Genomic DNA, 22,994 nt, shown 5'->3' with positions numbered 1-22,994 from the left:
AACTGTAAGTGGTGATGATAGAAACGCTCCTCTCAGAACATTTCACAACCCTGTGTTCTGGTATTTTTTTATCTTTGCTGCAGTGAAAGCTTTGAATGCACAAATTGCACATAGAATCTACGTGAATGTTCAGGAGCAAATTCTGCCCTGTGAGGCAGGATCTTAATGGTGTGGCAACATGATCAATCTTTTAATTCGCTACAGCCTGAACGGAAACTGAGTCCAAGCAAAAGGTCAGAACAGGCATTTTATATTCTCTGTTAAAGGAGGGGAGGGAAAAAATGTCTTTGAGGAGTAAAGTAAGTAGCTAATGAGACACAGCACCGACAGCTGGAATTTAATAAGTATCCACTTCACAAGGAAAATTGCTCTTAGTAATTAAATACAGGTATCATACAAAGCTTCTGCTTAGAGCTAGACTTCAAAATCCTTCTGTCAGTAGGACTGAAGAGGTTTTACATACCAGGTAATATAAGGGTGAATTTGCCTGGGAGGCTAGTCCTAAATGAAGAGGGTTAATTGCATAAAATTCACAGTCATGTCAGTGGTAAATAATTCCAAAGGGACTTGTTCAGACAGTAGCCTGGCATTACTGAAAAACAGACCTCAACTAAAAAGACCTGTTATAAAGTCCACCAAAACCTGAGACACATAAAAAGTTTATTGGTCATTGCAGAAATAAAATGCAAACAAGATCTTTTTAGAGGGATCCAAAATTCTTTATGCTCCAGGTCTGCAGGACCATAAAACTCTACCTGAGAAAATTTTAAACAATCTTCCAATTAATCATAGGATTTTATAGCCTCTCACAAGCTGTAAGTAAAACATTAACAAGGTAGGAGGAAGTCCTCTTTGTACTAGGCATGATTCCAAACCCCACTGACATATCCCATTAGACAGGCCAGATTAGAATGTAACATCAAACAGATAATAATGGATAGTAGCACACAGAATTGTGTTTCATTGAGGGGACTGCATTCCCATAAACGAAGGTAAAAGTCTCTAAATTACTGGGAGCTCTGAGAGACCAGAGACTGACTGGTTTTCTGTAATTTGAGACATCACCATCAAAATATGACCATGTATATCCTTAAACAATAAAACTCTTATCCCTGAAAAGAACACTGTTGGTATCACAAAAAAACCCAGTTAAAGTATGTAGATGGCTGAATATTTTTACCAACTGAATCCAATAGCTTTGCATTTACTCAGGAATGCATAACACAACCACACAGCTGTATTTACTTCAGTGTAAAAGAGCACTGACTCTGCAATACGTTTTAACCTACCTCATAGTACATAGGTCCATCCTTAACCTTTTTTCCCTTTTGACTCCCACATTCTGTGATCTGCAAGTAAATAAAGCATTGTACTGTGAGAAGATTTTATGTTTACATAGATTATTTTTCTCATTATTCCCTTTTGCAAACACTACATTTAAACTCCAAAACAGTGAGGAATCATCTTATGATACCCCTGCACCTTAGGGAGGGAGTTTTTGTGATCGGCACCTTGAAGAAAAGTCTGTAACAAAACTTCATCACATCCCTTCATTACAGGGAGCAGAACAGCTTATACAGTAAGCTTTCCTTTTCCCATTTTTAACTCTTATGAATTAGGGCAATGAATCTGGTGAAAGGTGTAGAGAGTTAAGTCATATGAGGAGCATTTGAGGGAGCTGGAGAAATCCTTTTCTCAGTGGAGACGTCATTGCTCTCTGTAACTATCTGAAAGGAGGTTTTAGCAAGGTGGAGGTTTGACTCTTCTCCCAGGTAACCAGTGACAGAACAAGAGGAAATGGCCTCAAGTTGTGCTACGGGAGGTTTGGGTTGGACATCAGGAAGAATTTCTTCACTGAAAGGGGTGTCAAGCATTGGAATGGGCTGCCCAGGGAGACAGTGGGGTCACCATCCCTGGAAGCGTTCAAAAAATGACTGGACGTGGCACTCAGTGCCATTGCCCAGCTGTCGAGGTGGTGTTTGGTCAAAGGCTGGACTCAATAACCTTGGAGGTCTTTTACAACCTTAGAGATTCTGTGAATTAGTGTAATTTTTGAAACTTCCACAGAGTAATTTATCGTTACCACAGGCCAAAGAAGGCACTACGTAGAAGTGAGATCTACAGTTCGGTTTGTTATTAAAAGTTACTTTCTTGGTGTACCTGTCTGAAAATGTCTTCATGGGTTATTACGCTGAAGAGTTTTCGCTGTGGCACCCGCACAGCCATAGACAGGGCCTGAATGTGGATTTCATCCTCCATCTTGGCCCCAACAACGAAAGCGATGCTAGGCTTCCAGTCATCCTATGTTCCAAAATAAAAATTTTAAGGTATTAAAATTCAAGCAGACAAAAGTACTTCTCTGCAGTTTCAAAGAGTAATTCTGTAGAGATGGCTTTATGTCCCTTTAAGACACACTAAACATCACTGTATTAATCACACTGAAATAAATTGTATACAACCTGAAAAAGCACATACTACTTTGTCCCAATTCTTTCTGCCATCAGGTGGCAGCATTATGCTACGGAAAACACAAATGCCTACAAACAGCCCCTACAAACCTCCCCCCAGGAAAAAGCTGCTTTAGCATCACACAAAGATGCACTAGCTTTTAAATGGCACTTGCAGATTTGACAGCTTAGCAAACAAGAAGTGAATTTTGAATATATGTAGTATTGTGATTATTTGCTGTAGACAAAAATAAACAAATTTAAGCTCCTTCATCCTGGGAATTAGATAATGCCCAGATACCACTTTCTGAAAATCGCAGCATTATTTGTATGATATTTTATGAGGGTATATTTATGCATAGAACTGTTGCTACATGGTTCCACTAAGCATACTGAACCAAGAAAAATTACTTTTCAATGGCAAGCTGTATTTCACAACAATACTGACAAATGAAAACCACTAGCAGTTTCCAAATATTTGCAGTAACATACACATATTTAATGGGAAGAAATATGTTTTCAGCATTAAAGAAATGCGGAACAAGAGAAGATTGGAACGTGTTATTTAGCAATATATATACACAAAAGCTTAAAAATCATGTAATTTAAGCAACTTTTACTGGTTAGTCTTCTTTCACATTTCTGCTCTAACCTACTGGAATCCCTTCCACAAAGTGAGTAACACATCTTGCTCCAGAGTATTCTTTATTGGCATCAGTGGTGGCTGAACCATAAGCACTTCTAATGGTTGTGCTGTACACTCTTCAGGAATCATGAAATTTATTTTTTTTCAATGCACATCTGCATATGTAAACTACAAGGTTATCAATACAGTTGCATAAAGGTATAAACATGGAGAGGGCTTCAGTCAGAGCAAGGAAGCCCCCAGGACCAGGTTAAGCAGAGTCACATACCAGTCCACTGTGCATCATAGCAAAGAAAGATTTTAAGGACAAATTTAAGAGAGGGTGGTAACTTTAGGATATTGATGAAAATATTTTTGTATGTTTATATTATGTATGAAGTTGTGGAGAAGAGGAACAAAATCTGAGTTTATTGTGAAGTGAGGAAAAGAATCGGTCTAAGAAAAAAAGGTATAAATGGTAAAAGAAATTTCTTTTTCCAGTTTTAGCATACCCTTCTTCATTGATCCTTTTCTCAGCTGAAAAAAAGCCTACCTAAATATTTGCAATCTGAGTAACTGATGGCTTGGGGTGGAAGCAAGCCACAGCTGACATAAGTTTCAAACTAGTATATACTTGCATGGTGGGAACAGTTTGTCAAACTCTTACAGTAGCAAAGAAACATCACATGACTATGGTACAATGTGATTATATGTACGTCTCATTTTTTTAACCACAGAATATTCAGAAAAACAAAAAAAGATGGAAAGATCACCTGGTCACCAAGTGAAACTGCAAGTCGCTACAATCAGTTAACTCATCTAAAAGGGTCCCTACAGCTCCATACATCATGAACTTCTTGACGTTTTATTGTAGCACGAAATGAACCTCAAGTTTTTAGAATTACAAAGTGCTGGAGAGTGCAAGAACATCACTGATGCTCTAGGAGCATGCAAACACCATGGAATTTATGAGAGGAGAGTGCCCAGCTGACCTGGGGCAACAGGCACTGCTCAATGGAGAAGTGGAAGCAGCAACGGCCCGTGACGGGACTGTAACTCCTCCTGCCTAAAGCTGAAAGATAGCTACCAGTGCACAGCACCACAAAAGAGCTATGGATAGTCCAATAGTATCATCAAAGTTATCACTGTATAGTTGCCAAGAGTTGGACAGAATAACTTTACCTTTCTTTGAACAGAGAGGATTTAGATGCCCATGTTTGTGTGCAAATGTATAATTTAGAAAATTACACATTATACATTTCAATCTCTCAGAACTGAGATTGAAATGTCCTCATGTGGCAGTATCCTGGTGCTCCCAGGGCTCACCAGCAGAGAAGGAGTCTCTAGAACAACCACTCACCTGTGACATGAGCTAATGGAGGAACTAATATCACTACACTGTCCACTTCACTAAGAACTGCTCAGAGAGGGGAACAAAGTCTAGCCAGTCTCACAGACAGATGGTGACACCACAAGAGCAGCAGGAGTCAGGAATGTCAGGTTCTACTTAGGATGCTAGGGTGAGCATGGTCCAGCAGGAATACAGAGTTCACTCCCACAACTTCCTGCTGTTCTTCAGATATGCAAAGAAATTTCTATCAGAAAGTCCTTAAACCTCTGTCTTAGGCCTTCTTCAGTTCCTCCTTAAAATGTGCTGGGATCTTGGTGCCTACAATTTAAACCTGCTTAGCACTGATTAATATTACACTGCAACAAAGTCTCTGAAACCTGTCTTCCCTATAGTCCTGTCTCTTGATTTTTCCACCCCTTGGCCACAGTTTTCCCTAATTTCTCCTTCCATTTCCACTCTCTTGCTCCTTATCTGAGTTCCACCACTTCTCTTAAAGCTTACCACACTTGTGACCTACTCCTCTAGCTCTCGCCCTGTGTCTCCCTGTCCAGCTCGTCTCCAGCTTCATTATCTGATACCACTTCCAGCTCTTTTCATCCTCAGATCCGTCCCCCCCTCCAGACCCTTATTCTCTAGCCCCTATAGTAATTCCCAGGCACTCTCATAATTATGGTTGAGCGATGAGACTCTTCTTCACAAAGGCACTATAAAGCAAGAGGAAAGAAAATTTTCCTGATTTCCACTGTGGTGCCCACCTTCACAGCAATCTGTGACAAAGCACCGAAGCAAAACATCAGGGTAAGTCCTGTTTGTTCAAAATGAATTTTGAATTCTAGAAAAAAATTAGGAATTACCTAAACAAAATTATCCAATCCAAAACTTTTTTTATCCAAACAGAAATTATCCTTCACTGTGCCTCATTCCCCCCCCCCCCCCCGTAAATGCTCTGCTTCAAAGAAACAAGCTGATAAAGCTTCTTCACAGAACAGCTATGAGAATATTTATAGCATATGCAAAATACTGGCTAATATATTAAAAATAAAATACATGGAATGAGCCTCTACAAGATATCTGATCTGGTAGTGAAAATTATAACCCCCAATTAACTTAATTCTACAGAAGTATATGCAGCTGGATACAAGGTCTTTTGCACAAAAATTTAAACATTATTAGAGACAGCCTATATCTCCCTAGTGTAAAATGAAGAAAAAAAATTGCTCTTCTAAAAAAAGTGCAATACCTGGGAATTGGATTTAGATAAATATCAGAAATAGCTACACACACTTAACAGGGAATAATGATCCAGACTTCCCAGAGTCATTATTAGCATGCCATCTATTTCTAGACTGACCAATACTGAAGCCCTTAAAGGTCGTTTTTTAGAAAAGCTGCGCACTGAGAACAGCAACTGAAGTCAGTAAGAATAGTGAATGTGCAGTGTTAGTATATAGTTTAAGGTGTTTAATTGATTATACTCTTTTCTGACCTGAAAAATTAATATTTTTGCAATACTGCCTTTATATGATCAATCCTGTAACAGTACCCATAATGTTCAAGGCATTGAAAGGATAGAGAAGAAACAGACCCTGCTTCTACAGCTCACCACCTAAAATCAAAACATAAAAATGAGAAGGAAAAGTAGTAAAATGTATATGGTTACTTTAAAAATATTTTCTCCCTCAATATACAACTCCTCCTCTCCTTAGTTTAATTCTTTCAAATGTTATTGTAGAAGTGAGACATGAGAAAGGATCTGAAAGAGGATAGATTAGTGACCCTAAGGCCACCTCAAATGAGGTTCCTAGCCTAAAGAACTGGATAGAGAAAACCATAAAAAATAATTGCTGGAAAAGCATAGAAACAGTCTAGAGAGCCTGCCATTGAGAATATAACAAGCACTACAAAGTGTGAACAAAGAAGACCAAAATGCAGGGAGCAGATATTCCACAGAATCAACAACATTGATTCAAATTCGAATAAAAAAAAATTGAAGCTGGAAATGTAGCATTGGTAACCGAATACTCCTCAAACAATCTGAAACAAGCTCCAATTAAGGGGAGGCTTTCAATGGAAAACATCCAGTGACAATCACTGTCACAAATGACATTGTCCTCCTGGTTTTAAAACTCTTGAAATGCATCAACGTCTCTCTCGGTGTTAGAAATAACCATCTATGTGGAAAACTTCTATGTCCCTCAGTCAAAGAGGCTCCAAGCCTAAGAAGATCCACCTAACTCTGAAAGCTCCATGTAAGTATCTAGCAGTTTTGCAAAATCCTTGTTTTCACAAAACACAGAAGGTATCTTATCTTCTCCTGATTTTGTTCTCAAGCCTCTACTGTGTTCCTCTGTAATGTGATTTTTTTGAACTCTTAAAAGTACGCATAGCCTACATATCTTATTCATCACAGCAGTATTTGAATAGCATAGGTATGTTACGAAAATCTCTAACTTCAATTCACATTGAAGAAAAAAGCAGATGTAGCACACCTTTTTTTTTTTTTCCTTTTTAAACATATCTTGTTTTTTCTGCTTCATTGCCTAGGCACAAAAGGGCAGCTGTTCTAGTGAAGACATTTGAACAAGTCAGGCATATTGTTTATTTTTGCAGTACCAGTTTCTAGAGCTCTTTGGCCGGGAAAAGCATCAAGCAGCCACCTCCCCCATTTCCAGGCAATCTGAGTATCTGTCATTTTGCACTGCCACTTATTCTTGTGGTACCTAATGTTGTGGGGTTTGCTGGGCTTTTTTGTTTTGTTTTTTTAGGGGGAGGAGGAGGAGTGTTTGTTTTGTTTAGTTGTTTGTTTTTTTCCTTAGACCAACAACTACTAGGTTCATCTCACTACAGCAGAATTTCAAATTTGCCTGTAATGGCTGAAAAGAAACATCTGAAAACTCAAACTCCAAACATTTGAGAACCAAACAGCAAGTTCTTTAATCTCCTGAATTTAACATAATACTTCAGAAACAATGAGATTTATTAGTGATTTATGAACAATTAGAGCAATAACAACTCTAGCACTCTTTACTTTCAACAATGAGGGAGCTTGTAAATCAGTAAATACTGCTGGCATTTCTGGCAAAGGTTGCTTATGGGCAGTTTTGTAGTCCTAACACAGTGACTGTGTAAGACATCACTGCTAAGAAATCTGCAAGTCCACCCTCACTGTCTGCTAAGTTACACACCCATTTTACTAATGGCTTCTGTTTTTAAGGGCCTGAGCTTTTGCTGTATAACCTGGGCAGGTTAGAGAATATCAAAGCTCAACGGAATGTTAATTTTTCTCTGAAGAGGAAGCAGTATAAATAGCAATTAAAAGTGGTGCCATCCCATTCAGAACATTTTTAATGGTTTTACACAATTTAAGTTCAGTTCAATTTTCAGGCCCTGGAATGCCAATAAAAGAGAGAAATCACACAGGTGGAAAGTCAGCATAGAATATGGCTTCCAGTTGCTATATTATTAATAAGAACAAATAATAGATGACCGTAATTTCAATTAGGGGCTTATTTGCCCAGAATTCACTTTTCACTTAGCAAATATCGTTCTTCAGCTACTTAACACATGTAAAGTTTAAAACTATCCAAGAATCTTAATTTATATTTTGTAATTTAATTCTGTAGTGAAGTGAACCCAATTAAAATAGATGATAAATATCTCAAGGCAAATAAAATTTGCAGCTCCATGTTCTTCTGCATAGCACATTAGAAAGATGTATATAAACTATAGTGTGAGGCTCTGGAAAATCCATATTTCCTCTGTACATGTTTTTATGTTGTGTGTTTGCCAGTTTTCACAGTGCATTTAGTAGAAGTAATTATTTGGTTAGTAAATACCATTTAAATCATATTTTTACTTAGCATACTCGTCCATAAAAGTCTTAACAGCACTGGTAAAATGACTCTTTTTCATAGATGGAACTAATAAAATAGTGTAAGTCATAAACACACATTAAAATGTGAAATTTCATCACTCAGTCTATCTGGTACAATTTAAAACCAGTTCTAGTAAATTCCCTTTGACTCCACTAAAGGGAAAGAATATTTTCTAAAGTGATACGAGTAAAAGATTTAAAAAACTTTTACATATGAACTATGAGGAGAGACATTTGTTTACTTGCTAGGAGTTCCTGTCATCTCCCAGATAGTTTCAGATTCATATTGTATACCACATAACAACATTGAGGATGAGTAAGAAATAAGTTTTGTGCACTTTGTCTGGTGAAATCTACAATTCAAGTTGCTCAGCACTCTTTTACAGAATGTTTTTATATATTCAAGTTTGAACCTTGTATGCTATACGATTAGTGGGGTAGGGTGGGCAGAGGGAGGGATAGTGTGCTTAGGCTATTTGCAGAATGAGATTTGACTTTTAAAAATCATGTTTATCCGCTAATAAAAAACCCCTATGTGATTAAGTAGTTAAGACATTCAATGCCCCCCGTGTTCAAGAGGAAGAAATTAAATTTGGCAGCAGAGCCGTACTTGTGTCAAAGATGTGCTTTTACAGAACATATTTGTTTACATTAAATACACCCACATTCTGCCACGCTTGATGAATCTTGATTCACACATGCCCAGAAGAGATTCAGTGGCATTTGACACTTTTATATCGAATATGGCCTTGCCTGTGACTATAAGAGCTGAACAAGATTATTCCTGCAGTAAGAAAATTTCAGTGGCTGCCCAGCACCTCAGAAGCCTGAGTTTAAGCTGGCTGCAGAAAAGAGACAGTTTTTCCCATGTTCCCAAGGCTTTGCCTTGTGAAAAGCAACACAGAGAAAGTGAAATTACCTGAACTGGAACAGAAAGTAGTTGGGCAATACCAGAACTATGGAAAAAAGGAATCTTTATTCAGCCCCCATGGGTATAGGCATTACGATAATCTTTAATTAGGTGATCACATACTTTTTCCTACAAAATTCTTGCCCCACTCAGTGAACGTTCAACATTTTTTTTGCATCTGCCTCAATGTGTGGTCCTGAATAATAACAATTTTGACATTTCCTAAATTTTGAGCATTTTATTTCCTACCTTTAAAAATACTTCAATATAATGGTTTGCATTTAAGAAATGTAGTAAATTACATGTAGAGGCAGCAGAGTATACAAAGCACTTTGTTCATTGAATTCACTGCACAATATCCACAACCACAATAAACACCACCATAAAAAAAAAAAAATCACTAATTGGCACCTTGCTATTAAGCCTGGGAGAAAGGTCAGGAACTGAGTAGCTGATGGAGATTGAACCTCCAACCCATTGTTATGCTTCAGGGAGGTTCTCCTAGGGTCGGGACAAGATTCACAAGCAGGAAAGGGCTCAAGCGCCTTTGAACTTTACTGAAAAATCTATGTTCTAAGGAAAAATGGGAAACAAGAGCCTAAGCTGAGTAACTTACTTCAAAAAGTGATCTTGTTTAGCTAAACTTGTACTTGGTAGTATGGTTACTACCAAGTAAAAGCAAAAGCAAGTAAATACTGAAGAGATTTTTGGACATCTGTAGCATTTTTGGGAAACCAATCAGCCTGTTTAAAAGCCTCCCTCTGAATTCAGAGTTCCTCATATTTAACCAGAGCTGCTAGCATATTAAAAGAAAAAAAAACCCCGAAAACACAAACCCACAGCAACTGAAACAAAAAACTGCTTCACGTTTTTAATAGGGCACAACAGGAATCCACAAAACAAGAAAGCCACGGAAGCAATTTGTCTCACTTGTAGAAGCAGTGCTAGATAAACACATGCGAGATAAATATTATTGTTTGCTAAACTACCGCCCTATTTTGAAACCAAATTCTCTCTTGCAAGTCAAGATTTATGAGAATTACATTGCTTACACAGAACCTGGAAAACTAAATATGCCTTTAGATCCTCACACTCTGTAAAAGAAAGAAAAATAGAAAGAAAAAAACAGTGCCTTTTAGCTGCACACACTCAGGCAGGAAAATTACAGCCTCACATTTTCAACGCTACAGTTAATGCTGTGTCAGCACCTCCATCAAACCTCGTTGTTCAGCAGTTTATAAAAAGTTCACTCCGAGCCGAAACTTGGCACCCATAGCCCAGAAAGGAAAGTGCCGAGGACATGCAAATAAACCCGCTCTGCCGCCGCTCGGTGGCGGGGGGCAGAGGGGCAGGGGCGCAGCTCGGCCGCACATGGGGGCCATTCATGGCCCTCCACGGGGCGACCCCAGGTACCGCTGGGAGCCCCCGCCAGACGCGCTGCGACCACCAGGGCAGGGCAGCGGCGAAGGGCCGCCTCCAGCCTGATCCCCCCCTCCTTCCCACCGCGCCGCCGGCTCTGCCCCTCCGCTGCTTTCACCTCCTCGAAGGGGGCGGACACCAGCTCGGCCTCCCAGCTCGGGAGTGCGGAGGGTCGGCGCCCCGGAGAGTCGCGGGCGGACTTGGGCCGCTTGGGGCCCATGGCGGCGCGGGCGGGCGGCAGGAGGAGGCCCCGCTGGCCCCACGCGTCGCCCGGGCGACCGGTCCCGCGGGGGGGCGCCTGCCCGGCGGGGGAGCCCCGGTGCGAGGCGGGGGCATCGGTTCTGCGGGGAAAGGCTGATGGAGCTGGGCCTGTCCAGCCTCGAGAAGAGGGGGCTGAGAGCAGACCTCAGCAGTGTATATAAATATGTAAAGGGGTGGGGGTGTCGGCAGAATGGAACCAGGCTCTTCTCGGTGGTGCCAGGTAATAAGAAAACAGGCAATGAACAGAAACTGATCCACAGGAAGTTCCACGTGGACATAAGAACTTTTTTACTGCGTGGGTGACCGTGCGCTGGAACAGATTGCCCAGAGAGGTTGCGGAATCTCCCTCACTAGAGATATTCCAGAACCGTCTGCACACAACCTTGTACCATGTGCTCTAAGACAACCCTGATCACGCAGGGAGGTTGGACCAGATGACCCACAGTGGTCCCTTCCACCGTGACCGATTCTGTGGGATTCTTGCAGGGCTTTCAGGTGCTTTCCCTCATCATTTTTGAGACGAGCTGCCTGGAGGAGAGGCATTACTGAGGCTGTGTGGGAAGTGTTGGGTCTGCGTATATTCACACAGCCACCAAGTGACATGTCACATCCCCAGGGCGGCAGCAGCACCCACTGCAGCTCTCAGTGTGCCTGGGGAGGAGGGCGAAGGAGTGATCTCCAGCCACGGCACTGGAGCGTGACCTGAGCAGTGAGGCGGGGGGTCAGCCAGGTGTGGGCAGCCAGGCCTGCTCCCAGACCCAAGTGGCTCTCCAAATACTACCATATGTTACAGCACTGGGACCAGAAGGGGAGAGGGAGGCACAGTTGGGAGAAAGCAGGAGAGCTGCCAAGATAAAGAATTCATTACAGAGGAGTCATGTCGTGATCTCACACTGGAGACGAGTGAAATATTCTGTGTGATTTAACATTTGGTGAAAATACCCCAAACCACATGCTGCCCTTCCCCCACCCCCTTATACCGACCAGGATTGCTCAGAGCCTCCAAATCTTTATTTTATTTTCGTCAGAGCTTAAAACCCCGCTGTGCAGCACATTACTGCTTTAGTCAGGATTTTGTTCTGGGATGATACTGTCCTAGTGTGTGTGCTGTATAAAGCACCTTTTATTACCTGGGTTTAGTGAAGAAATAGGAATTCAATTTCATAGGGGATGTAACAGGCAAGTCATCATCTTAGTTTGCAGAAGGGTATCTTCCCCAGGTTTGCAGACAGTGATGCAGTTGATAACATGGAAAAGCATCACAGTAGATTTGCTAACATCCATAAACATTTTCCCCCACCCCACTTCTTGGCTAACATCCATTTTTTTTCCCCCTGAGTTTTTCTTTTGTTGGCCAGAAAAAAAATAAAAAATAAAAAAAATCAGACTTCAATTGTTCACAGAAAAAGGCAGTGTGACATTCCCTCCATATCCTTATTCTTCACTAAAATCTTGGATACACAACCTGTGTCTGCTGATGTGCACTGAAAGAGTATGGAAAGGAGGAACAGCGCAGGATCACCAGCTGATGTAGCAGAACAGTACAGAGGTTTGGGGCAGAATGCACAGATAATGGTGCCAAATATCCTAATTATGAATCACACTTCAGATTTTTTGTCACTAAGTTTTCAGGACTGAATATAAGCTTCAGGAGGATGGATGGGAGGGGGTTACGCACACAGATCTGGATGGTATGGCAGGAAAATACACACCAACGTGATGTCAGTGGGAGGACAAATGCTTAATTATACCCATACCTGGATGTGTATGCTCAGGATTGTTAGGAAAGTTAAAAACCAACAGGACTGATGTCAGCCTACAAATAGCTCTGAGAACAGAAACAATTGCAGTGAGAACCATGAACTGGCCTGTTTATGTCTACTGTGTGTTTGCTTGATACGTAAAGATTATGTGAAGGAAATTGTTTTGTTCTGCTTGTACTGCTGTAGTAAATGCATCTAGATAACTTGTTTATTGTTGGATACTGTAGCAGATAAGTCAAGCTCTAGTAGAACAGCTGATACCAGTTCATTTAAAATTACTTCCACCACTCTCCCAAACAAAGGAGAGGAAGAAATTATTAACTATTACAAAGGGGCCTAGCATAGAAGGGCTAAATATATATAACCTAAAATGGGTTATCCAGCAGTGAAACCAGCTGAAATGTCTGTTTGGCTGCTTGTCCCTGTCCATTCCATTGTGCTGCCAAAGATGCTTGTAGGCCAAGCTGTAAACCAGATCACTGAAACCCCCTTGATTACATCCTACAACAGACAGACAAACCAAGAATACTGGGAAACTACAGCCTTTGTTTCCTCCAAATGGTCTGGACTGCAAAACACCCAGCTGCGTGTTTTGCAGCTGAGCCATTTGAAAATCTTCAGCTTCCTTCTGGTAACTAAAAGATGAAGTTGCTGTAATCTTAAAACTTGTATTAGCAAAACTGAATGTAATTCAACTATACTGGTAAGCCGCTGATGAGAAGAATAGGCAAATTAAGGATCCAGAGAGACAGCACACAATTTGAGGTACCTTCTGCAAAAAAAAAAAAAAAAGGAACGCAGTGAAATTAGGTCTACTTTAAAGCTTGACGACTTGGTGCATGACAAGAATATTTATGGCGAGCTTTTCAGGGTGAGCGGCAACCTAAAAATCGTAATCAGCCTTTTATTATCTGGCTTATTAAAAAACACCATTTGTAAAATACACATGTGGAGTATCCTAAGGCATGAATTTACAATAAAATGAAATTCTGAATAATACTCAGTGTAAATAAAACATAGCTTACCTTTTCCTTGGAGAGGGGTTAACAAGCCTATGTATTCTGAATTTGTACAGCAGAGTAAGAAAGATACATGCATACATAATTCATACTGTGGAGTAGCTAGACACAATAACATGCTCCTGTGCCCACATTTTTAGTAATAATATAGAAGGAATGTTTAAAAATAGGGTATACTTTTTTACATCCACTAGGAAGAAGGAACATTACTTGCCTTTCATTTTAGAGTGACTTAAAGAACATTTGCACTTGTTATTCAGTAAAGTGTGGGGAGTGGAAAGGCATTACTAGTTGTCATTTCTTCTCTACTTGATATTTCCTGAAAGACTACAGTTGACTAAGGAACTAGTAAAGGTTTTGGATCTTAATAATTAGAGCCTGATAGAGTGAGAGATGAATTAAAAAAAAAAAAAAAAAAGCAAACATGATTAAAATTAAGTGCTTATTTTAAATGCTTATGAAATATTTGGAAAAAAATTATCTTTTCAGTAAGAACCATCAAATTTTCACCCTCAGTTGAGACGTGAGCAGAAAGAATCCTCTTTGCTTGAGTTCTTAAGAACACACTTAATTGCTTTATGTTGCTTTCATAAGATCTAAATGTTTCTGAAATGGGGAGGCTTCTTGAATTATGGCTTCAGAAAGTAGTTTCTGTTTTACAAACTTTCAAGAAAGGTTGTCTAGAACAGCTAACATAGCCTTCAGCATATATGGAAAAAGCCCTTCATTTTTGTTATATTCCTAAAAGAAGATGAAAGGTATTAAAAAAAAAAAATACAGGTACACTTGTCCCACTCTCCACTCCTCCCCACCCTGCACTAGAGAACATTGCTCAGTCCTTTTTCCCGTCAGAAAGTACGAAGAGGAAGAACATAAAACTCATTTTGCTTTCTTTTCCAGTTTCATAACACTGCAGCATCTGGGCTGGGAACAGCTTTTGCTTGAAGTTTGCAACCCCCCAGGACACAACTGTCTCGCAAGTTACACAGATTTGACAACTACAGCATGTGTTTCCACAGCCTGCCTGAACTCTCACATACTAAGTTGGATGTAGGAGCTCTTTGCCTACTGTTGCTGCTCTGGCCACCAAATGATTATTTATAATTTATTTCTCAGTCTCTAGATTCATTTATATAATAATTTGCATAAAGCTTCCCACATGGACTGCATTGGCCTTGTGGATGTGGACCAAATATCTGTTTTGACTTTACAATCTAGAAAGCTTATTTCTACATCAGTAAATTATAAGTGCATGTACCATGAAAGGGACAAAGGTTACAGTGAGTGTAAATACATTAATACACTCCCCTTCTGAATATGGCATGGTGCACTTATAATTTTTCTAGTGCCAAAGATCAATAATTTCTTAATTAGACTGAATTCTAATAATAATGAAACAATAAAATTAACCCTTCTTCTCAGACTGTAATGGGCCTTCTTAATAAGATAAGAGTTGCTAGATGCTTGCTGAACTGTGAGAACATGCAGGGATGTTTATAGAGAAAGGTAACAGCTAAATAATAAAGACAGTGCAACTCAGACAAGTCCATCCGCCACATGGCAAGGCTTGCCCTCCAGTGCTGGGCCTCTCTATGCACAAATCAGTAGACCTAACCTATTTAAACCTGTCTGTCTAATAGCATGGCCAAAAATCAAAGCAAGTGGTAGATATTCCCTTCTTCCTCCAGCATTTAGTAAGTACCTGGCCAATCATTGTTTTTTTCTTCAGATATTTCCAGTCAGGCTACATTATAAATGTGTGTAGTCTCTGTTGTTTATCACAAGCATAATATACAGAAGAGATCAAACTTTCTTTATATATACAAATAAGTTTGCATTTAAAAGTCTTCACCAACTTTGTTTTACTGGAAAAAAACCCCCAAAACTTAAAAGGCCCAGTATTTAATTGCAGAGAAGATGCTTTCATAGTCTGCTCTCCCACACGCATACATGTGCGAGAAGAATGCTTTTTCCTCTCTATAGCCAATGGCATAAAGATTCCTGGCAAAGCTCAAAATGAAATTCATTATCATCTGTCAGTAAAATGACTTCCAAATTCCAGCTGGATGCTGTGCAATAGTCTCTTTAAAGAAAGACTCCCTTTGCATTTGCTGCTGTTGTTCTACTGTCTCTAGGTAACTGAATTTTGGAAGCAGTTCAGTACTGCCAGTCAGCAAAAAATTCCAAATTCAGATATCTCAGGCTTTATTCCTACCCCTTTCCAAAACAGATCACGAGTCTTTATTCTTCTCCCCAAAGTTCTAAATCCAAAGAAAACATTCTCCCACCCTTACAGAAAGCCAAGCTTCCCACCTCCACTCCATTCTCTTGCACTTTCAAGTCCTGTATCATTGCGTGCTTTCTTCTGGCACAAAAGGAGTAGTTTCCCTAAGGTTATAAGGTCCTACATGGAGATCTGCTTCTGGAGCACTCTCACTCCTACCACCATCAAGAAAGGGAGAGTTACACAGTAGTGCTGAGCACTAACCGCTAACATTTCTCAACAGCCAAACAAAGCAAATTCTAAATAAGTGGGATTTGAAACATTATGCCATTATTGGGGCAAAATTAAAAGTGCTTCTAATCTATTAAAGACAAACATTAACACCATGGACGGTAAACAAACTTGAGCTGTATGCTAGAGTTTGTAATGAAAATATTGATGATAAGAGGTGAAAAGGCATGGTGCATTTGTTTATTTTTTAAAATCCAAGAGATTATTTATAAAAATACATGCAAGCTGTACTGGAATTGAAATAACTAAATGGCTAGGGCCATAATTCTTTGACCTTGCTAGCCTAGTTCTGTGAACTCATAGTTGGATAGTTGTTAACTGAATTTTCTAATGGTAATGTCTAATTGCAGAATAACTAAATTGCCACATTATGTATTATTCTGAAACTGTTTATTCAACTTTAATTACCCCTCCTTTAATTCTAAACTATTTTCCTAAGAACATACACTCCCCAGTAGACCTGGTTAAGTAAGCAGGTTTTGGAAAGAAGTACATGGAGTAATGACTATTTCCCATTCTATTTTCACACGTCTCTCTCAGTCGTACTTGTGCCTAAAGTCCACCTTATTGCAGGGTCATCGTTAAACTGTCCAGCTAGGATTATATCCCAAAAGACCATCATGCCTTCTATGTCAGGCATTAATCCTTTACTTTTCCGTAAACCTGAAGCGTAACTACTGTCTCCTTACCTCAGACTAGAAAAGCATCCTGTGCTTCTCTCTTTCCTACCTACCATCATTCCTACTTCACAAGCTTTTCTCATTCTGCATCTCTAAAATTCAAACTGGACCCCAGTCTACATTCCCATATCTGTGCCAGCAGATTGTGGCACCATAAAGACTCAAAACCAGCATTACCCAGCAGGAACATATCTTCCATTAGCATCTCTCTCCTGCAGGTCCTTGCTTTTAAATGCAGCTGGGATACACCTGCCAAGCACCCCATCCTGTGAAATCCTAGCACAATGCTCCAGTGAAAGTATTTGTGGAGATGTAATCCTCTCCCTCATCAGCTGTGCTGGAGTGACTCCTCTCTTGCAGTTCACTGAGCACCCCACTGTCACCATTTCCCAGGTAAAAGAATATGGGAAGGCTAGGTACTGCAATAGTTAATTAGATGAGTTCACAACCTAAAATTTGGTGAGTCATCCTATAGAAACTCCTACAAATAATTTCAGAATTTACTTATTCCTGAAAGCATCAGGATCTAGCCCTGAACCTATACAGCATCCCCTGCAACTGTTGTAGCCCCAGCTGTTACTAAGAAAAGCAAGTTTAGAACCAGGTGATGGGGATGAGCAGGCAATTAGCAGTCTCTGCCTGCCAGGGCCTCATCTTGCACCCTTCTGCCAAGATAGTGAGAGATGGAAAGTATTATGAAATATGGCTTACCTTTGTGGAAACTTCTGTACTATAGCATTATTCTTCAGCTTCTTTGGATAGACACTGTGCAGTTATGTGAAGTAACCACAAGATAAGACAGTTTCCTGCCCCCCCCCCAAGTCCACATTTGTATCATTTGTACAAGATTTTAGTGAGTCTTAACAATATGGGAAGTTGAAAGAATTTGCGCTGTCTTTGTTTTTGCAAATGACAGCAAAACCAAGGCTCTGTCAGATTGTCTGAATTGCTTAAATTACCTATCTGAAGGAGAGCAGGTTTAATTTCAAATTCTCAGAAAAGTAATTATTTAAAGATCAAATTAAATAATTTTAGAAAAGGTAAACAATATTTTAATTCCTATCAGATGCTAACATCTGCTTTAATGTAAAAGCTCCACGTATTATTGACAGATGTTGTATAATAAATAAAAGTTGCAAAGAAAATTTTCTAACACTTTATCATTGACATTGTACAGCTTCTGCCAGAGCCAGCCATTCATATGAATTCAGTAAGTTTTAAGTAAATAAAATGCAGCAAGTGTTTACATTATGTCATTACAGAGATCGAGTTCAAAAGGGTTTCTAATTAGCACTTTTCTTAGTTAACAAACTGTGTTAGCACTAATTCCCATCAGTCACATTCCTTAGTTCACACTAAGAGGAGTCAAAATGAAAAAGCGGGCCTTTTGCCATCTCTCTTCATCTCATTACTTCAGACAAACCAAAACATTTACTGTGGCAGAGCTGCAAAATGTGGAGGGCCGTTAATGAGAAAGGTACACTAGTTAGCTAAAATCTGGCCATGCTCCCAATGTATTCACTTACCTGCGCCAGTGCTTTCAGGTCATGCCATACTTAATGCTTATTTTGTGTCCCGTTATTTCTAAGAGAAGTACTAGTCAGCATTCAGAAACAACGTGGAGAGATTTGAGATAAACAACTGAGCTCGGCAGTTTGGCCCAATGTACAGGCTGTGGTGTCTAAACCCTAATTCTCAAATACACAAATATATTTGGAGTATCCAAACATCGTAAAGTCATTGTGACTGTCTGTCATCAGGTATGTCACAGTAGGACTGTGACCAAAATGAAACAAAGCAGAATTTCTTAGTTTTCCTTAAAATATATGTTAAATGCCAACAGAAAGCTTTTTTTTCGTGGAAAACAGCTTCTTTCACTTGCTTTGCTTTTCTTGATCATCCCACAAAATCCTCTGATGACTAAACAATAACTATATAAAGAAAACATTGATGAATTAGTTATTTTTACTGAAAATCCCTGTCAGTAAACCTTGAGTACCATTACTGCCGGCGTGGATCAATGAAGTACAACTTGTCTGGCTTCCACTTATACAAAAATCTGACATTTCCAAGATTTAACTGAACTTTTTTTTTTGATTTTGCAACACCAAATATTGCTTTCCAGAACAGAAAATGAATGAACTGAAATTGAAAGGCTGTCTTCTGTTCTAATGATGTTTAGACAACACTAGAAATACAGTTATGCCACCAAGAAGTGTCATAGTTTGGATGGAATAAAAGACTACTCTGAAAATGAATCACTGCTAGAGTAGTTTTCATTTCAGAGGCGATGGAATTCTATTTCAGAGATAACATAGCTTTTGCACAAAAGGTTCAATCAGCTCTTTATGTTCCTTTTTAGAGCTTACTACTTGGGATTCCAAGCTGGAGCAAATACATCTCTGCTGTTTTGGGGCAGTAAGCTAGCTGTGGGAAAAGCTGATCAGTTCTGAACCAAGGAAGTTATTGACTACTAAAGCTCGACACTTACCTCATTCGGACCTCGCCATCAGAATTGAAGTAATTTTAGATGCTTTGAATACGAGGCTGAGGTTCTGATCTGTAGGCACTTAGCTCTCCAGATACCTTGAATGATCTGAGCTTATGTCGCTGGCTTGCACACCTTCAACCACACCCTGGATCACTGGAGGTATACTCATGTCTGATCAGAGGGCTGTCTAATAGGACAAAACAGGGCAGACTGAGCTGGATTGTCCTTTTCTGCCCAGAATGAGTGGATTAGCAACATGTAGTAGATATGATTGGCAGCACTTATAATCCAGTGGTTCTAATAGATTTTAAGGAAACATTAGTCGGTTGATTCACTCCATGTACTAGGATGCTGTTCAAATCAGAGACTTCGAAATCTTTTCTGCCAAGCACAATAGAGTTCCCTGTAGAAAATGCTATCCTTTTTTGCTTTTCAGAACATGAAAAAATGATGGAAAGCTTTGCAGTGCCATAAAACAGTGTTTCTGCCTAAGTATTCATGATAAAGGACTATTGAGGATGCAGCTTGGCCTTTGGGGGGAATTAATCAAGGCTGCATTTATTCCATCATTGATATTTCATCAGTTAATCAGGAACAAAGCAATCATCTGAAAGAAAGAGTACATTCCTGATTCTGATTTCATCTATGGAGGGAATGTGAAGGCATGGAGAAAACAAAGGAATGACAGAGCTCAGAACCCTGAGACACACTGCATCACTGCTCCAGCACACAAACAAATAGTCTGTGGAGCTCACAGTGTGATGAAGGGTGAGAATGCACTAAATGCAGGTATTTTAATCTGGAAGAAAATAATTCCAGTTCTTTTTGTACAAACACACTACTAGTGGGGCATGGCAATATTACCATTTGGATCTACATTATGTGTTCAATGTCTTTTTAAACTAGATACCTTGACCTGCCTTAACCCATTTGTTTGCCCATGCTGAGATCTAGACCTCCACTTATATATTTGGAATTTAAAAAATGGTAGAAGGGAGGAAACTTTCATCCATTTGTTTTCCTCAGGTCAGTGGGGAAATAGAATGTTTTAATCGAGTTTTGGAAGGCTCCTGACCTAGACGGGAAGCCCTGGAACTCATTTGCATTAGACTTTTTAAAAGAATAGCTTATCAGTCTGATAAAGATCAAGCTGGGGGTGTTTTGCCAAGCTACTTTCTAGGATATGTATGAGGATTTGATGTGGTGTTTCTTGAGTGTTTTTTTTTCAAAGTGTGTAAGATGCATCTGTACAGTAGTAGGTCTAAAACATAATTTCAAGAAAGAAAGAACAAGACAATGCAAAACTAATTGCACTGTTGAATATCCATATTTTCAGTGTGGTTTGGTATGCATTTTTAAAGCTGGAGCTGCAAAACTTGGGCTAGATTCTTGATAGCAGTGAAAGTGCAAAACTGTTTTCCTCTAAGCTGACAAATACTCAGTAACTTTGTATCTATGAGAAGAAAAGTACAAGAAAAGGAAAGCAAACATCAGTCTGGGATTCTATCCTTCAGGAAGAGATGTATGTGTTACAGTTAACCCCTGTGCAATCTCTCCAGCTGTACTTCACCTGGACCACAAACAGTGGGTTGAGTTTACATGCTGAAACATGAAACTATAGTTAGTTATCATTTGGTTGTTTCAAACTTACACTCATGACCTAGAGCTCTGGACAACACTCCAAATTATGATAATATTCTGCTTAATCTGGTGAAAAGCAGACTTGTTATCCGAGATGGAACTTGTGGTAGGGACCTCAATTACTGGCTAGATGGCAGTAGAAGTCATTTATGTGTTGAAGCACATGAGCATTAAGTATTATACCACTTTGAAATTCAACTCACTCTACTGATGAAAAAGTTTCTGTTTATCCCCATGCTACTGCTGCTCTGTGCTCTGTTACATCCAGCAAAAAAGCATTTTTCATAAGGATAGCTCACTATTCATCTACAGGCTTCTTTCATATTCATAGAATACAAAACCAAACACCCTTTATTTGTCCCTTTTCAAGAGTAAACTTCTAATTAACATTATACAAATCAAACAGATACCTACTGCTCCAGGGCAGTGAAAGTCTGTTCTCTCTCAACTCCCCGGCAGACTCCCAGTTTATATATTTCCAGTGATCACTCTGCTTGCTTTGTACAATTAAGGGTCTGGCCAGGATATGAGCTTCAGTTTACTAGTATAGTGATGTGGGCTCATGGGATGATAATTAACCTTCTTCAGGGTGGCACCAGTGAGCAGGCAATAATGGTGGGGACAGGAGCAGCTGTGCCAGCACTGGGACTTTTATGTTCACTCAGGGAATGTCATTCAAGGTGGTTGTTTAACTTCTCCAGCAGAAGAAGGCCTCCTGTTGGCATAGGAGTCTCCACGTGGACAGTCACACTGGCAGAATGGCTGTAATTGTGAGGAGATCTGAAGTTTAGGCAAGGAAGTGGGTAGGGGAAGCTCTGGCAGTTGATCCCTGTGATTTCCAAGAATGCCAAGGAAACCAGTGATTTGGAGACCATGTGAAGTCCACCGTGACAGGACCATGGGACATTGAACTTGTATGAGCCTTGCGGTGCAGTACCAGTCATCAGCCCACCGGAGGCTGTAGGGGTAACACAGACCATCCTGGGCCAAATATCTTCTGTAGAATCAGACAACATGCTGATCCCACCATCGAGTCAGAGACCACCACTGGGATGATTTAGGTCTGATCCCCTAAACAGGAATTTGTGCAGCTTGATGAGATTATTCCTCTTTCAGAGAAGGAAAGTGCCCTACAAGGATTTCTTTGCAGTGACCTGGGCCTCACTCTCTAGCTGACTGGGTTTCCTGGGGCCTTGAGGAACAGACACACTGATGTTTAGGCTTGGATGTGGAAAACTTGAGGCCCAGAGGAGCTGGTTTACATCCTTCACCTCCTCATCCTTGGTCCAGTGTTCACAGTGTCTTGTGGAGCCCTCTGCTCCCGCTGTAGCTGGTGCCCCTCTGTGGTGACACTACCTTCAGCCCTGTTGCTTTGCCTTACCACCTGTTGGTAGACGGGCTCTCACAGGCAGCCTCAAGCCCAGGGAGATTAGACCCATTCATATCTGAAATGACAGGGGGGTGTGAAATTTTAAAATGGCTCAGCCCCCTTAGTGCTGCTCCCCAGTGGACCCCTGTTCCCCCTGAGCAGCTGCCCCCCACCCCCACCCCTGAAGCCCTTTGGAGCAGCTGCTGTCCGTCTGGCTGCCTTGGCCTCCTTGTCAGCTGTTTGATGTCACCCATCAATCTTCCATCTTTCCTGCAAATCTCTGATGATCGAGTTTCACATTTCCAGGACTCTGGCTGTAAAGCCTCTTTCGCTGGTATAATTATTAATTAGAGGAAAAATGTTAGCAAACTCCTCTTGACATAAACAGACACTCAATCTCCATCTGTCAGGTCAGGAAATTCACATTAGGGCGAAGGCCCAATACAGATTTTTCTATCTGAGGTGAATGACCGCACACGCTCCACACTACTTAATTAAGGTGGCCACATGATGTTGAGTGAGAGCTATTTATAAGTGACCACTTTAATTATAAAAAATTTTCAGTGCTTTGAAAATCATTGTGTCTTTCCTGCTAGGAATCCCCATGGGCTTTAAAAGAAATAGTTTCT

At 40.2% G+C, this 22,994-nt stretch overlaps 1 protein-coding gene across 11 annotated transcripts in view; it reads right to left on the bottom strand.

Annotated features, from left to right (window-relative positions):
- Positions 1 to 10,874, bottom strand: part of SPAG17 (sperm associated antigen 17) — a 98,218-nt gene extending 87,344 nt beyond the window's left edge. For 10 of the 11 annotated variants that reach the window (XM_032677846.1, XM_032677849.1, XM_032677851.1 and 7 more), the window contains exons 1-3: positions 10,745 to 10,874; positions 2,161 to 2,301; positions 1,290 to 1,349 (exon numbers count right to left, since the gene is read on the bottom strand). In XM_032677846.1, coding sequence (XP_032533737.1) covers positions 1,290 to 1,349; positions 2,161 to 2,301; positions 10,745 to 10,846 — 303 coding nt within the window. In that variant the 5' untranslated portion in view covers positions 10,847 to 10,874. Of the gene's footprint in view, positions 1 to 1,289; positions 1,350 to 2,160; positions 2,302 to 10,415; positions 10,551 to 10,744 lie in introns of those variants that run through there. The other variant, XM_032677853.1, reaches the window with a different exon arrangement.
- Positions 10,875 to 22,994: the final 12,120 nt, after the last annotated feature.

The sequence above is a fragment of the Chiroxiphia lanceolata genome, chromosome 2, assembly GCF_009829145.1.
Source record: "Chiroxiphia lanceolata isolate bChiLan1 chromosome 2, bChiLan1.pri, whole genome shotgun sequence".
Lineage (NCBI taxonomy): Eukaryota > Metazoa > Chordata > Aves > Passeriformes > Pipridae > Chiroxiphia > Chiroxiphia lanceolata.
This window is presented reverse-complemented; position numbering and strand designations above follow the sequence as displayed.